The sequence below is a fragment of the Myotis lucifugus genome, unplaced genomic scaffold (genome assembly GCF_000147115.1).
Source record: "Myotis lucifugus unplaced genomic scaffold, Myoluc2.0 scaffold_167, whole genome shotgun sequence".
NCBI lineage: Eukaryota > Metazoa > Chordata > Mammalia > Chiroptera > Vespertilionidae > Myotis > Myotis lucifugus.
In genome coordinates this window covers 1,059,605-1,077,254 of record NW_005871215.1, presented here as the reverse complement: position 1 = coordinate 1,077,254, position 17,650 = coordinate 1,059,605, and the positions used below count along the sequence as shown (strand labels likewise).

General features: G+C 40.7%; 2 protein-coding genes across 3 annotated transcripts in view; one reads left to right on the top strand and one right to left on the bottom strand.

Annotated features, from left to right (window-relative positions):
• Positions 1-11,410, bottom strand: part of AKAP3 (A-kinase anchoring protein 3) — a 28,831-nt gene extending 17,421 nt beyond the window's left edge. The window contains exons 1-5 of the mRNA XM_023759949.1: positions 11,189-11,410; positions 9,991-10,030; positions 9,063-9,243; positions 3,996-4,103; positions 1,356-1,451 (exon numbers count right to left, since the gene is read on the bottom strand). Of these exons, the coding sequence (XP_023615717.1) occupies positions 1,356-1,451 (96 nt within the window). The 5' untranslated portion in view covers positions 3,996-4,103; positions 9,063-9,243; positions 9,991-10,030; positions 11,189-11,410. The remainder of the gene's footprint in view (positions 1-1,355; positions 1,452-3,995; positions 4,104-9,062; positions 9,244-9,990; positions 10,031-11,188) is intronic.
• A 106-nt stretch (positions 11,411-11,516) lies between these two features.
• NDUFA9 (NADH:ubiquinone oxidoreductase subunit A9) overlaps positions 11,517-17,650 on the top strand; it is a 40,924-nt gene continuing 34,790 nt past the window's right edge. Inside the window, exons 1-2 of one of the 2 annotated variants that reach the window (XM_006096060.3) lie at positions 11,517-11,613; positions 16,583-16,753. In XM_006096060.3, coding sequence (XP_006096122.1) covers positions 11,565-11,613; positions 16,583-16,753 — 220 coding nt within the window. In that variant the 5' untranslated portion in view covers positions 11,517-11,564. The remainder of the gene's footprint in view (positions 11,614-16,582; positions 16,754-17,650) is intronic. The other variant, XM_023759935.1, reaches the window with a different exon arrangement.

The following is a 17,650-nucleotide window of genomic DNA, read 5'->3' as shown; positions in this document are numbered from 1 at the left end:
ACATGTTTTTATAGATTTTAGAACGAAAGGAAGGGGGAGAGAAAGAGAGACAGAGAGAAACAACATTCAGTTGCCTCCCATATGCGCCTCGACCGGGATAGAACCCACAGTCTAGATATGTGCCCTGACTGGGAATGAAACCCACAACTTTTTAGTGTATGGAACAATACTCCAATCAACTGAGCCACTAGGCCAGGGCAGGAGCTTAGTTTTAAGTCAACATACTATAAACTTCCATTCTATTCTTCTTCATCTCTAGCTCAGTTAAGCATATTTTATAAAGGTTTCCCTGGCTACCTCACACTTTGAAATTATCTGTTCTTTAAACAGCTATAGCAATTACTATCCAGAAAATCCATTTGGCAAATTATCATAGATTTTTTATCATTAGTATCTGCCAGTTATTTAGAGCTTTTAAATTATATTTATATTTTCACATTTATTTTTTATTTTCCCAAATTAATGATGTCTATGAAAACTGAAATAGTTTTGTTCTTTTTTGCATTCCCCAGAATGCTTCTCAGTGAAAAATGAAGAAATTTCTGTTAATTTGTTTAATATTAAAACTCATCTGTTTTGTTTTTCTAAATGAAAGGACAGAGGTAAATAAAAGATGTGGTAGAAGCAGATTTGGTTGGCACTTACTCTATAATAAATATCATCTATATGTCTTAATGTCTTTTATAGATATGTAAATGTTTTATCTCTTAGGCAGGCTGTGTGATCCCATGACAATCACACTTTCTCCAAAGAGATCTTAAGCAGCCTTGATTGAGAAAGAGGAGTTTTTGTGAATTTTTCCGTGTCTTCCTTGTTCACTCTCTCAGCCTAGGGACAGCTGCTTTTTGCATTTGCTACTGCTAGAACTCTGGAGTCCTCTTTTACAGCCTTAGTAGTTAACTTGGTTAACAGTATTTTAACATGAAATTACTGTGTGGTTTCCATCTTCTGACTCGACCCTGACTTACAGTGCCTGATATTAAGTAAGTATTTAATAAATGTTTGTTGAATGATGAAGGCAGAATGACAATATTACTTAGATGAGAGTTTATAGTTCTGACAATTTTGAGGCAGCCTACATTTGAGAAAATACTTTCTATGAACAAAATTTTACAGCTGTAATGTATATTTTCATTAAATATAGCATATTTCTCCTACTAAATATCATATTATAGGAATGTTTCCCAAAAATTGTAGATGGAATTTTTTTGTTCTAAACAAGTTCATTTTTTTCCAAGAAATCAGTATTCAAAAATAAGAGGTGGATGGTGGTGGTGGAGACAATAGGGCTACTCTTAATGGCACTCCACATACCCTGAACCCATTATGTGTTTGTAAGGAGGTTGACAACTTACCATTTTCCAGTCCTGGGGTTGGCTATCCCCAGGTGAATAGACATCAACTTTGCACACCCCATTTTGGCTTTGTAACCAGTCAACCCTCTCAGACATCTGGAAAAAAAGGGGGGTATCAGAAGGGTAAGTGATATGAAAGTAGGGAGAAATAAGGTAAATAGCTGAGGTGTGGAAAACAGGAGCAATGCTTTCAATAGTGACCTGTGCCAAGAGCTACTTCAAACTCACCTACCTCTGGATAACTTCAGCTCTCAACTGCAGGAAGATTTCTTAAACACGTGTATCTCTTGTGCTAACGCCAGTGCCTGGTCTATACTAACGGTGCTTAATACAAATTTGTTCATCAAAGAACCTAAGCGCTCATGTCCTGCTTTTGGTGTGCTTGCTTGACAGCCCTTCCACATCCTGGATTTTCAGTAAACACTCAAAATTCAACATGATAAAATAGAATTAATTTACTCTTCCCTGCCTGTTCTTGCCCCCACCAACTTTAAAAAAAGTAATACACAGTTCATTTAAAAATGCATATATTTTTATTGATTTTAGAGAGGAAGGGAGAGGGAGAGAGAGAGAGAAACATCAGTGATGACAGAGAATCATTGATCGGCTGTCTCCTGCACACCCTACACTGGGGATTGAGCCTGAAACCCAGGCATGTGCCCTGACCGGGAATCGAACTGTGACCTTCTAATTCATAAATTGATGTTCAACCACCGAGCCACACGGGCTGGACACACAGTTCATTTTTAATTAATTTCTAGACCACCAGCTTAGTTTTATTAGCAGTAAGTCTAGTAGCTCTTCCTCCTCCAATTAGCGAAGAATCCTGGAGGAATTCTAACTCCCTGGTTCAGCCAAACTTCTGAATGCCAGAAGACATGTCATATGCACCACCTTTGTCCATGGAGGAGTAATACCTTGCAGATGTTTAATTTTCATAACCCTCCCAACACTTTTCTCTAATCCCTAATCTCTGTAATGACACCACCATTGACCTGCTTTTCTAAGTAAGCCAGAAAGCTGATACTCATTTTCTTCCACCCCAAGCCTCCCTCTAGCTACTACTATTTCTCTCTCAGTTGTCACTATTTTTCTTGAAAGAATTGCTAATCCTTGCTGTTTTTATCACCTTACCTCACAAATGAGCTTCATAACCCTTATTCCAAATACTCCTTTGGCCTTATTCTTATCCACTTATCACGGCATCTTATTTGATAGTCCTCGGGAACATGGCTAATTATCATGATCTGCCCACTGATAATCTAAAAGCACAAGAAGCTTCTCTTTCCCCCTTTTCCATGCCAAACTTCCACCGCCAGGCTTCTACAATGAAATTTCTCTTCTTTTATTAGAAACGTTGCTTAGGTCTATATTTGTCAATAAGCAACATAGAAAAAGATGGCCAATTTTTCTACTCCAATGCCCCCAAACATCTATGTGAAACATACATATATATCGATACTTTGATTCTAACAAATATACTGCTTTAAAATTCTATAATAATAAAGTACAGGAGCTTATCCAATTTTTCATGGTGCAATTGCATTTGTTCTTTGCTCCCACAGGATTTGTACCCGTTTTAACACCCCAATCACTGACTCAGTTCACTGACCTAGGGAAACCGTTTATTTTACTCTTCCTGACACTGTAATAAGATTCCTTGGGTAAGCAATGAGTTCTCCACCCGGATTAGAATCATCCAGAAAACTGTTTAACCCCTTGAGTGCCAGGAAGCACTATCGCGCTCCTCCTTTCGCCAAAAGTGCCGGGAGCGCTTTATTTTAACATTATATGTTTTGTTCAATTTTTTTTCTACTAGTATTTATAATACAATCAGCAAACAATATATGGCAAAGATGAAAACAAATGTAGTAAAGGTTTCCTTAAGTTTTTGAATATGTAACTTCATTTACTTGCGATTCATAATTTTTTTTTCCTAAACTGCTGTAAAATCAGCAAAAATGCCTTGGCAATTTTAGCATAGTTCCTAGGATATTGGTTGGCACTCAAAGGGTTAAAAAATACTGAATCTGAGGTACGACCATTCTCCCCCCCCCCAGAGAACCTTATTTCAATGGGTTTAGGGTGGTAAAACTTAGGCACTGAATTTCTTAAAAGCTCCATGGGTGATTTTAACATGCATCTAGAATTGGGAGTTTCTGGGCTTGGGCTTATTTGGAGAGATCCTCTCTGAGACAGACAGGCTAGCTCCAGAAAGATAATTATTTATTCTTTTCTTTAGAAATTTTCTCTAAGATTTTCTAACCTTCTTTGTTATCTTATTTTAATATTATTTATAAACCCAATAAGGAAGCTGTTAATGTCTATGAAATCAAACCCTTTATTGCCTCTTAGCAGCTCATATTAGATATAAATATTCTTATGCTTGAATCATAGCCATGAAGAAAGAAATGGGCGGTACTACTACTTGGCCAAAGAATGAGAAGACTAGGAAATGGGCTGTCCTGGACTGTTGAAATGCAAGTATCTTAGCTGCCAGTTTATTATTTCATCTTAATGAGTTACTTCTCGTAGAAAATAACAAAACCAACAGCATTACAGAATTATTTAAGCTATATATCACAATTAAAAAGAATATAGTTTAAATACAAAAAGTAAGGAAAAGATGTGACCACTTACTCTTACTGAGGATGGGTTCTGAGATATGAAGAAAGTTCTTGATCAATGTGTTGTTGTCTTCACTATCCCTAAGTTTACCCACCCCTCCTGCCATTTAATATAAGGAATCTACAATAGAAAAACACAAAAAATGATTAATTTTACACATGAACCATATTGCTTTTATTACAAAGTAATAATTTTGGCTTATTATTTTTCACATGTAGTACACAAGCAATGAGCACAAGATGACATTCAAATTTAAAATCCAGATCTTATTCTTGGAGCAGTCTGATGGTTTCCTAGTGACAAAAAGGGTTCATCTCTTTGCCAATAATTTCTGAAATGACTATTTTCTATGTTCAAATCATATATACAGGCTTATTTAACAGAAAACAAAAAGTTTTTAGCCTAATTTCAAACTTGCTCTAAAGCAGTGGTTCTTAACCTTCCTAATGCCACGACCCTTTAATACAGTTCCTCATGTTGTGGTGACCCCCAACCATAAAATTGTTTTCGTTGCTACTTCATAACTGTAATTTTGCTACTGTTATGAACCGTAATGTAAATATCTGATATGCAGGATGTATTTTTATTGCTACAAATTGAACATAATTAAAGCATAGTGATTAATCACAAAAACAATATGTAATTATATATGTGTTTTCCGATGGTCTTAGGCGACCCCTGTGAAAGGGTCGTTCGACCCCCAAAGGGGTCTCGACCCACAGGTTGAGAACCGCTGTTCTAAAGGCAGTCATAAGATAAGTAGCTAGAGTGGAGAATAAGTGCCCTGAATTCATAGATCTCAAAACACTTTGCAAGTATTCCTTTGAGGATTTGAGAGAAATATACACCCTCATACTATAAAAGGGAATTAATAGTTAATGTCAAAACCAGCTTCCAGATCAATTATCTTCCATATAGTACCTCTACTAAGACATTTAAATAGAAGACATTAGGGCATTGTGCTCTCATCTTGGAATATCCACCCAGCCTCCTAAAAAGTCCCTCTAAATCCCATCTTGCTTCATAACCCAGGTCAAATCTTACCCATCCATGAAATATTTTCTAAATACCTAATTGAATGTGATTGTTACATTTTGTTTCAACCCTCTTTATTCTCTTTAGCATTTTAATGGCTCGAGTATATTCTATCTCCTTTATTAGATGGCTTCATGAAAGCAGATACATTTTCTTTTTTAAATACTATTTCTTTTTTATATTTATATTGATTTGAGAGAGAGAGAGAGAGAGAGAGAGAGAGAAACATCAATGATGAGAATCACTGATGGGCTGCCTCCTGCATGCCCCACTGGGGATTGAGCCTGCAACCCAGGCATATGCCCTGACTGGGAATTCAACTGTGACCTTGTGGTTTATAGGTTCATGCTCAACCACTGAGCCACACCAGCTGGGCCAGATGCATTTTTTTATCCATCTCGGTATCCCTCATAGTAGCTAGTATCTTAAAGTTTGTGCTGAGAGAATGCATATACAAATACTGCCTATTTCTAATTCCAGATAGCTAAATTTTTCTTTAAATTGGAGAATCTGAGAACAAAACAAAAATGGTTTGCTCAAGTTTGCTATGGTGGTAAGCCATACATTCAGGCTTTCTTGAAGCTTGACTCCTTATGCAGATAATTTTCCCCTAGAGCTTTATCTAAGATGTATATACTTAACCAATGATTTATTAACACACCTTCCTACTCCAATATTAATAAATCAACATCTCAGAAGTGCTCTTGTACTCCTTTCACAAGCAGAAAGTACACTTACTAAACCTATATATCCAGCAAACACTTCCACTTACATATATCCTAATGTTTTTATTCTATTTTTCTATGTCTTCATGTTTATCTGTATCCATGAAGCTTGTTTTAAACTTTAAGCTTCCCAAATTGTCCTGGATAATAGTATACATAAAGAGGTACTTAAACACTTTTTTATGATGATATTCAGACTTCTAAATCTGTATACTTTTCCTAGAAGGAAATGAAAAAAGGGGGGGGGGGAATCTGAAGAGTTTAATGAAGCCATGAATGGATTAATACATTTCTTAACTTCAAAGTTGGTGAGTAATGTCCTTGAGTTAGGGTGGAAAATAAAAAAGGATGCTTTGTGTTATTTATTAAATTTGATGGGGGAAAATAAGCTAACTATATACAGTGTAAAGATAAATTAACCTTAGAAGCCTTTTATTCTAACCCCCTCATTTAGAAAATAGAGACTCAGAAAGGGAATATTAAAACCAGTGGTATATTCCTTTAAATATTACAGCTATGCAGGTTAACATCCTGGAAGCTGTGACATTTTTCTATGGCTAATAGAGGGATCCTCCAGCCAATCATAGGACTGACCTAAATGTTCCTTAAAAACACCACTGTGATTATTACTTCAATAATTGAGGAGTGTAAATCACTGAATGCCAGTCAGGGAGGGCATAAGCAACACAGGGGTATGGTTATAGTTGTTGTGCCCCAGACCTTAACTCCATCTCAAGACATTTTCTCCTGTATTCATCATAAGCAAGAAGTGCCTGTTTACTCAAGGTTCCTAAATTCATAGAAAAGCTCAAATTACAGGTGGCATAACTGAAGCTTTTGCAGGGTGGAAACATATCTGATCAAGTTTTGGAGTTTATTTTATCAGGTTTTATTACTAATTTTAGAAAGAATGTATTCTATTATACCCATTATCTTTTTCTCTTTCATTCCCTAAGTGTTTGGCATGTTGTTAGACACCCAATAAATTTGGTTGTTGGTGAATCAGTTTCAACTGATTTTTTAAAAATAAGGATTGGAAATATCTGTGTGTGTGTGTGTATGTGTGTGTGTGTGTGTATCTTTCTCTCAATGGTACTATTCACTGTTAAGCTTGCCTGTGGATCTCTTCTACTTTCACTTCCCCTTAGTAATACTTCTTCCTGTACTGCCCTACTAGTAGAGACATGTTCTCAACATGGTTAGCTATCTACATATCCTGCCTTTTTCCAGTTCTCTGTTGTGTAGCCAAGACTTCAGAAATAATAGCGAGAGGATGAAAGTGGATGAGAACTGGGACGCAGAGCTATACACGTCTGGTTTTGCTATTAGAACACTGGAGAAAAGAACTACTTTTGGACAGCGACACCAAGAGGAGGAAAAGTCAGCAGGGAGTCAAGCTTCCAGTCAAATTGAGAAGCAGAGAGTAAGAACAAGTCTTGTCCCCAAAAGGATGGGAAAAGAGGTCTGGCCAATCTGTAACAAAATGAAAACTTCAGCAGCCAAGATAGTAGGTTTAGCTGCAATGCTGCCAAGTTAGAGGCTCACGTATTTCCAGAAGATTCATGTAAAATTAAAGTTGACTGGGCAAAGTGACCCATCACATATCACTAAATTCTCCCTTTTAACTACAGAGGATCAGAAAATAGGCTGTTTCATCAGTCCAGTGGGATTGCCTACCTCTGTAGTACTGGAATAGTGACCACAGAAGACCCCAGAATATACTTATAAAATCAACGAAGATGCTGGGATGTTCTTGCTCAGCTCGAGATCTTGTTTCCTCCCCCAGTCTTCCATGTACCTCCTCCTTGTTAGGACTGGTGAGTGACATAAGAATCACAACTGGTGATATCACTATCTCTATGGCAACAGTGGTGAGGCCACCAGAAATTGTGTCATCAAAGGACAGGGGGAGAGGTGAAGATACACTCCAAAGCTCTGATGTTTAGTTTGGGTTAACTTTCTCTTGATAATTTTTTTTTAAATATATAATTTAGGAAAGAAAAACTCTTATAAATATGTAATTTAGGTAGGAAATATGGGAGGGGAAAATTTTACCAATGGATTCTACTTAAAACAACAGAGTAAGTATCATATATTAACAAATCCATATAGATGCAGACAATAAGAATTAAAAGGATTGGGGGGAGGTACTAAATTTTGTATGCAAAGCACATGGAATCACTTCATTTTGTGGGATGCAGCTTGGATTCTTTTTCATTATAAACATCTTACCTTTCACAAAAAATAAATAAATTTTGAGATATTTTTCCTAAAGTGACCATCTCTGGGTAATAATTCGTCTTTGATGGTCAGAGATACGGTAGCACTAATGCATCCTCTGCAATGCCTCCACCTCCAACTGTAGTGGGATAAGTCAGACCTTGAGGCATTTGGTTAGCAATTTCTAGGCTTTATTAGCAGTACATTCTCTTTGGAAATATAACCTTAGGTACTCTTAATTAATGATTAAATATAGGACTAGTGCATAGTTTCCATGAAGCAAAAATAATCTCTGATCAAGGCTACAAGATATGAATTAAAATCATTAATGGATTCAAAAGTGACTGACTGGTTTATTACAGGCTTCCTGTAGCAGGTTATTTATTGATGACCTTTTATATTAGGTCTCAGTTTCCTCATCTTTAAAATAAAGAAGTTGTGCAGGTTGATCTCCTACAATCCCTTCCATCTCTAACATTCTATGATTTTGATACTTCAGAGGTACTTGAATAAAACTACATGTACATGCATATAGCACTTTGCAGGTGAGCAAGCGCTTACACATCCATTGTCATCTGATCCTCACATAACCTTTTGAGGTAATAGTGTAGGTATTATTTTCCCTGTTGGACAGGTATAGAAGCTTGCTCAGGGCACAACTAAAAACTGATGGAACTAAAACTTGGATCTAATTGTTTTCATTATAATTAACTAGTTATTAATACTAATAATAGGACGAGAGCAAAAGGGAGGCCCAACATTATAAATACGGTCATCTGGGCAGCTTTGCCAAGAAGCTACAGCTTCACGCTCCCTCGGGAACCACCGGTCCATTCCCTGCAGATCACTGGGGAAGGGAATGAACAAAGGGGGAGATGGTCACATGTGTAGTGAAGTCCAGGTGACAGACATAGGGATGGTGAATTCCTGTCAGTATAACTGGGGAACTATGGATTGGCTAGGGGGTAGACCCCACTAGAAGCACATGAAATCTTGGGAAAGTAAAATCCCCAAAGAATTCTTTCTCTCTTGCTTGCTGTTGTTGGCTTGTATTCTTGTTCTCTTTTGCTCTATGACCCACACACCCCCGTGCACTCACCTGTTCTCTCTCCTGTGAGCTCACCCATTCTCTTTCCACAGCCATGTGGCCTTAAGCAGCCATGGCCCTGGGCCATGCAGACTCCACACTCAGGATGCTTGACGGGGCTGTACTGTAATATGGAACAGAAATTCTGGGCGGTGGCCTCAATTCTGGCCTTACTGAAGACAAGACTGGACTTCTTCCATGGTGAGACGGATAGAGATGGGACCTTGGAGGGAACCCCCTTAATTTTACATAATCAATAAAGCTTTCCACAAAATTCCAGCTTCTCGTGAGAGCCATAGGAAATTCCTTTCCTTGAGACACCCCAAAAACTCCACTTCCACCAATAACACAATATTCTAAATTTTAAGTCAGTGCTCTTTCAACTATATTATGACACCTTGAAACTAGTATTTAGAACATGAGACAGTCCTGGCTGGGTGGCTCAGTTGGTTGGAGTGTCGTCACAGGGGGTTCCCTCCAACAAAAGGGGGTTCCCTCCAACAAAAGGTTGCAGTTGCCTGGTCAGGACACATACCTAGGTTGCACAGGTTGGATCCTGGGGTGGGGTGTGTACGGGAGGCTGTTTCTCACATCGATGTTCCTCTTTCTCTCTCTCCCTTCCTTTCTCTCTCTAAAAATCAATGACCAAAACATATCCTCGGGAGAGGATTTAAAAAAACATGGGGCAGTGTTTGACTTGGAGGTGTAAAATAACATAACTGGCAATGCTACACAGGTGTTGATATTCATATTGACTCCAGAATCAAATATTACCAAACTTTAAGTGCTGGCTGAACATAGGATGAGGCCAAGAAATGTAAGACAGCACAGCATGAGTAAATTTCTCTGATAAAATTTCTCTAAAAGTTTCCTGTTTTATTTCAGTTTGGTAGCTGAAGCTTAACAGTGGGGGTGGGGTGGGAACAACCAATCTACTCACTACATGTCTTTTGCCCATCTCAGCATGCACACTTCTCTTCCTAAAAACAAAACAAAACAGCATGAATTACCAGGTGTAGAAAGATCCCTAAACCTTTTTTTGTTTTAGTCCCTCCCCTTGTAATAACTACCATGTTGGACAGTTTTCTATTTGCTAAGCTCTCCCTTTCTCTCTCTCTTTTTTCTGACCATAAGCTAAACTTGTTTGTTTTATGACAGATAAAATCCAAAGCAAATGTCTGAGGACAGGTTGCTGGTTGCTGTCTTCTACTGAGGGATCTTGAAAGTTGAGCAGAAGAAACTATTTAAAATTGCAAGTGTTTTGTCTAATCTTTCTGGAATCTCCTCAGGCTGTAGTACAGTGGTTCTCAACCTTCCTAATGCCGTGACCCTTTAATACAGTTCCTCATGTTGTGACCCAACCATAAAATTATTTTCGTTGCTACTTCATAACTGTAATTTTGCTACTGTATGAATCGTCATGTAAATATCTGATATGCAGGATGTATTTTCATTGTTACAAATTGAACATAATTAAAACATAGTGATTAATCACAAAAACAATATGTAATTATATATGTGTTTTCCGATGGTCTTAGGCGACCCCTGTGAAAGGGTCATTCGACCCCCAAAGGGGTCGCGACCCACAGGTTGAGAACCGCTGCTCTAAAACAATGCAGATTCTTAGGGAAGTCCACAGTTAAAAATCAATTACAAACCACTGCTCCAGAGGTTTCTTCCTAGTCCACTAAATTTTAAATAACATCTCAGGAGGTTCATAGGCGTCCTGAATGAAATGCACTCATGAATCACACTCCAGGTCAAGAATCTCTGGACTCATATGTCAGGTGGTTATAAATGCTTTGATAAATGAGAATAGAAGACAGCAGGAATGATAGCCACCTGGGATAAGATGTCAGATACGTCTTCTCTGAGGTCCCCTGCGAGCAGACTGGAGCTGGTGCAGACCGCTGAGGGAGCATGCCAGGAAAAGGGAACAGCAAGAAGCAGAGCTTCCAGCAGAGAACACAGAATGCGCTTTGGTGGATTCCACGTGCACATCCTCATTCCTCCTTCTCTCCCCCACTTCCTCTCTGCATCCCTGCCCCGCTCCGTTCTCGTACAACTTCTCGGACCTTGCTGGTCTCCTTAAGGATGAGGAGTTCGGGGACCACGCCTCCACCTTCCCCCAGTCTCACCAAGGCTTCCCTCTCTGAAACAATGAATTGAGAGTCAGAAAAGCTGAGCTCGGGTTCTGTCATGTTGTAGGTCCTTGTGCCAGTCAATTACTGGTTGACACTGAACTTCTGGTTTCTCGACCACGAGATGATTGTGACTGTTCGTTCTGTAATCTGAGACCTGAGATTCCGACCTCAGGGTTCTTCTCTGTCAACTCCGCGTTTCCGTCGCGTCCCCTCCCGGCTGTTTCGCCCTCTTCCCCGCCGCCGTCCGCCCAGTATCTGACCCGCCCCCTTTCCTGGTGTGCGCCTGCGCAGGCTGTTGGGACGATTACTTTTGACCCTGCCGAGGAGCCGTAGTCTGCGGAGCGCCGGCGGCAGGGGATTGTGGGAGAAGATGGCGGCCGCCGCTCACCCCCGGGTTGTCCGGGTCCTGCCAATGTCACGTAAGTGTCACTGGGAAAACGGGCCGGGGTTGGGATTCCGGGACAGGGTGACCATTTGGGGGGGTGGCGCCGCGCCGCAGCGGTCATGCCGACGCCCTGGACACTTGGGTTTTCTAGGCCCGTTCAGTTTCTCCTTTCCTTTCCCGTCTCCGACTCACAAATTGACAGGCGCATTTGGGAAGGGGTCTGCGCCGGGAGAACGTGAGCAACGGGAAGGGGAGAGGAGAAAGCGAGGCGCGTTTAACCGATGGAGAGAATCGGGGTTCTCATAGGGTTGCCAGGCTTGGGGGTTCTGAGAAATACTTAGGTCGGGGTGCGGGGTCGTGGAGAGGAGTCTGGAAAGGATGGGGGCGGGGAGGATAGTGGAGAGAAGGTTCCTAAATGATTGGCTTTAAGACCTTGTGCAAACCTTTAATCGGGCTCAACTTAAGCTCTTTCGTGACACAATGGAAATGATGATACCACAACGTCAGGGAGTTTCGAAAAACTAAGTGGTACTCATGAAAGCACTTTCTGAATCAAAAGCCTCTCCGTAGAGAAGAGTGTTAGACCCGTAGAGAAGAGTGTTAGACCGAGGTGCTGGGCCTGGGGGACTAGGGATGCTTGTAGGGAAGGGAAGGGAAGGGGAGAGTAAAGAATAGCTTGGGATTTTCTAAGCGTTGTTCATTCACCCCTCCGTCCTTACTAGATCGCCTATTAGCGTCTGAGACTGAAAACATGCATTTACTCTCCCACCCAGTAAGAGAGGCTAGAAAGGCAAAGAAATTTAATCCAGTTATGCTTTTCATCCTCCAGCCCTTCACCAACACGCCATCGACCTCCAGAAGTTGTATTTTTTTTTTTATGGTACCTGCTATCTGCTAATCACAGCTCTAGATTTTTTTAAAAAAATTATCTATATTGAAAGTATTACTGATGTCCCCCTTTAGATATTTTTATAATTGCTTTTTCTTCAACTTTTTTTTTTGTAACTGACATCATAGCTTGTCATGCCGCTTTATTGTCTCTGGTAAAATAACCTTTTAACTAACTCTGGAGAGGCAAGTTTAATGTGTAATATAATCAAGACACTATAGAACAATTGTGTGAAACAAAGATACATAGTGAAGTGTGGAGGGACTATTGAGTACCATAGGAAATCAGAAAAGGGAAAGATGGGTATCATTTGAAGCAGTGAGGGAAGATTGGAAGACCAGGGAAGAATGGCAGTTGTCCCACTGATTTTGTGAGGGTTGTTATGATCTAGAAAGTCAGAAAGGTTGGACATTTTCCTGTCACTGGCAAGGACTAGGGGGTGAGAATGGAACCATGAAGTACTTAGGAGGCAGTGAAATGACTACCTGTAGGTCTGATAGTAGGAAAGGAAGTTGGATACATTACATGGGATCAAATAATAGGGGCCTTTGAAAGCCAAACAGAGTTTTAAATCAGTGGTCTCCAAAGTGGGTTTTGCAAGAGGAAATGATAGAATACAAAATAAAACAAAACCCACACAACAACCAAACTAATACTTACGTTATTCAAACTATATACACTGTTATTTTTTTAAATATATTTTATTGGTTTTTTACAGAGAGAAAGGGGAAGGGATAGAGAGTTAGAAACATCGATGAGAGAGAAACATCGATCAGCTGCCTCCTGCACACTCTCTACTGGGGATGTGCCCGCAACCAAGGTACATGCCCTTGACCGGAATCGAACCTGGGACCCTTGCATCCTCAGGCCGATGTTCTATCCACTGAGCCAAACCGGTTAGGGCTACACTGTTCTTTTTTTTTTTTTTTAATTAAATTTATTGGGGTGACATTGGTTGACATATAGATTTCAGGTGTGGGTTTCTATGTTATAAGATCTGTATACTGCACTGTGTGCCCACCACCCAAAGTCAGGTCTTCTCCTGTCGCCACATATTAGGACTCCCTTCTCTCCCCACTCCATTACCTCTGGCAACTTGTTTGTGTTCACGAATTTCAGTTTTATATCCCACATATGTGTGAAATCATATGGCTATTAGCTTTTTCTAACTGACTTATTTCACTTATCATAATATTCTCAAGGTCCACCCATGTTTTTGTAATGACACTATTTCATCCTTTCTTATGGCTAAGTAGTATTCCATTGTGTGTATATACCACATCTTTATCCAATACTTTGTTGTTTCCATGTATTGTCCACTGTGAATAATGCTATAACTAACATAGGGGTGCATATATCTTTGGGAATACATGATTTCAAGTTTTTCAGATATATGCCCAGGAAAGGGATTGCTGGGTAGTGTTGTAGCTCTATTTTTAATTTTTTGAGGCATCGCCAGACTGCTTACCATAGTGGTTGTATGTACACTGATCTAAGTGATTTAATACATGTTTTATAATGTATATACTCTTGGAGTACTTAGAACATGTGTGTAATTTATAGATAAGCACTTAAAAATAAATATGTTTGGAGACTATTTAGATATTACAGTAGAAAACCAATGTAGGTTTTTGAACAGAGGAATGAAAGGAATAAATAATGTTACTCTCCTAATGGTGTCCATAATAAATGGAAGAAAATGGAGAGGCTGGAACCAAAGAGGGTAATAACATATTTATTGAGCACATACATGAGCAAGGCACTTACCAGTATATTATTAATATCCATACAACCCTCTAAAATGTTAGCTCCATGAGGGTAGGGACTTTGTCTTTTTTTTACGATGCTAGACACAGTTTTCTAGAATAGTTCTTGGCCCATAATTGTTGAAAAAACAAATAACCATGTGAGGTTAGTGTAACATTACCTTCTGAGGTATTTTGAAGTAGTAATAAATGAAAACAGCTATTATTCATGCAATGCTAAATGTGAGTTAGGTAATGTGCTGAATGCCTTATGTACATTTATTCTGATCCTCATAACAATCCTTTGTGTTATTAATTCTTTGAGTCCAGTAATTGTTCCCATCTTCTTGACTGTCCTTTATCCTATGCCCTCACTTCCTTCCTTACTCATCATTTTAATAATTCCTTTTCATACATTCTCAACTCTCCAGCCCATCTCCCTTTGTCAGCAAAAAAGTCAACACTGATTAAACCAAACTTTCCATGTATTTCCTGCCTGCCCCTGAGCAGTAGAGAATTGAGCTAGGAAAATACCAAACTAACTGACTGACGTTATTTTAAATTCATGAATACAAATCTCAAAGTAGATTTTCAATAGAATACAAAGTAGATATTCAACACTAACATTTCCATAGGAAATTTGCTTTCCCTTTCTCTATAACAATTACTTAACATGACCAATCTTTTAAAGCTTTTAACATGTGCTTCTGTCTAATTCTCTGCTTTACAGAGAAATCAAGGAATCAGATGAGAAAAATCTCTTTTTCCCACCGCAAAAATCTAATAGCTGACCTGTGATAATTCTCTGCCTTCTCTCCAAATGAGCTCCTTCAGCTCTGATCTATAGCCATCCTCTCTTATCTATTCATTCCCTCTTTTGCATCATTAATTTTTCTCATCAACTGGGTCATTTCCTTTAGCATCCATATATATAAAGAGCCAGGGGCTGTCACAACTGAAACCAACAATGGACGACCAAACAGGCTGAGTGGGGCAACAAGGCCGGCAGGAGGGTTAGTGAGAGACGACCAAAAGACTGAGCAGCAGGCTGCGTGGGGTGACCAGGCTGGCAGGGGAGGCAGTGAGGGACAACCAAACAACTGAACAGCAGGCTGTGTGGGGCAACTAGGTTGGCAGGGGGGACCGTGAGGGGCGACCAAGCTGGTGGGGGGGGCAGTTGGGGGCGACCAGGCCAGCAGGGGGGCAATTGGCAGTGACCAGGCTGGTGGGGGAGAGTGAGGGGTGACCAGGCCAGTAGAGGGGGGCAGTGAGGGGTGACCAGGTCAGCATGGGGGGCAGTTGGGGGCGACCAGGTCAGTAGGGGGGGCAGTTAGTGGTGACCAGGCCAGCAGGGGAGGCTGTGAGGGGTGACCAGGCTGGCAGGGGGGCCAGTTGGGGGCAACCAGGCCGGCAGGGGGGCAGTTGCCGGTGACTAGGCTGGCAGGGGGGCAGTTAGGGGCAACCAAGCCAGCAGGGGAGGGCAGTTAGGGGCGATCAGGTTGGCAGGCAGAGGCAGTTAGGGGTGATCAGGCTGGCAGGGGGGCCAGTTAGGGGCGACCAGTCAGGCAGGTAGGTGAGCAGTTAGGAGCCAGTTGTCCCGGATTGTAAGAGGGATGTCCGACTGCCTCGGGCCTAAACTGGCAGTTGGACATCCCCCGAGGAGTCCTGGATTGGAGAGGGTGCAGGCTGGACTGAGGGGGACCCCCCCCCCCATGTACGAATTTTATACACTGGGCCTCTAGTATGCTATAACATCTCATATTTAAAAAAAGCTACCTTCCTTGTCTTCATGTTACTCTAGTCCTATTTTTCTTTGCCCCTTTATATCAGATCTCCTCAAAAGATTATCAGTACTCCTTTTACAATTTCCTTTCTTCACATTTTCTCTTTTGCTTGCTCCATTCAGGCTTTAATTCCTACTATTCCAATAAAATTTCTCTTGTTAAGGCCATTTATAGCCAACATTTTATAGATCTCATAGTACTCTGTCTTCATGCTACTTCACTTTTCAGCATTGCTTCATAGAGCTAACACCAGTAGACACCCCCCACCCTTATCTACAGTTTTGCTTTCCACATTGTTAATTACCTACAGTCTGAAAATATTAAATGGAATATTCCAAAAATAAACAATTCATAAGTTGTAAATTGCCCATCATTTTCAGTAGCATGATGAAATCTTGTGCTGTTCTCCGTGCTTCCAGAACGTGAATCAAAACAAAAGTTAATATAAGCTTTAACCCAAGTAAATGAAAATACTGATAGCAAATAATGTAATAGGTTCCTAGGAAAATGAGCTATTTGTATTCATTCATAGTCAATGTTATATTAATACTTCCCATTTTTGTATATTCTGGGCTTTTGTTTAAGGTTCTTCTATTACTGCATTAGCCACAGCCGTGCTTCATCGCCCACCCCAGCGCCAGCTTCACCATGCACTCATACCTCATGGGAGAAGTGGGCGTTCCTCAGTCAGTGGGGTGGTGGCCACTGTGTTTGGAGCAACAGGATTCCTGGGCCGATATGTTGTCAACCATCTTGGTAAGTAAAGTTCCTAGAGATTAGTATACTTCAGTGCCACTTTTTAGGGTTATCTAATGAGAAGCCAGGAGCTATGTTTCTTTTCATTTTAACAGTATTCTGAATGACTCCTGTCTTGGATTTATGTGATTTTGGTCTTCTGTGAGCATTGTGAGCACATCCATACTTCCTATATGATGCTAAAATGGGAATAGGGGACTCTGAAAAGTTATGGCATCTCTGACATGCCAAAATACACTTTTCGTTATAGATAGTGTCAATTCACATGTACTGGCATTTAAATATTTACCACATCACTCTCATATAATCTAATCTAATAATAGACAAACATGGTAATTGACCATACCTCCGCTACGCTTCCCATTGGCTAATCAGCAGGATATGCAAATTAACCCAACCAAGATGGTGGCCAGCAGCCATGCAGCTGAAGCGAGCAGGAGGCTTGCTTGCTCCAGTGATGGAGGAAGCCAAGGTTCTCCGCCTGCCGCGGCCCGGCTCTGAGCTCCGAAAGCAACAGCTCTGAAAGCAACAAAGTTGCAATTATAGAAGCTAAACAAACCCCAGATACCTGCTTTCAGCAGGCCCTGACCTCGGAGCTGGAGTGGCAACAAAGTTTCAATTATAGAAGGTAAATAAATCCCAGAATAAAAAAGAAAAAAGAAAAAAAGGAGAGGCTGGGAGCTTCCGTCGCCAGCTTGGCCAGCCTGAAAACAGACCTCAGCCCCTCATCCAAACTGGCCAGGCACCCCAGTGGGGACCACCACCCTAAAGGGGGTGTGGGCAGCCTGAAAATAGCCATCAGCCCCTCACCCAGGCTGGCCAGGCACCCCAGTGGGGACCCCACCCTGAAGGGGGTGTGACCAGCTGCAAACAGCCATCAGCCCCTCACCCAGGCTG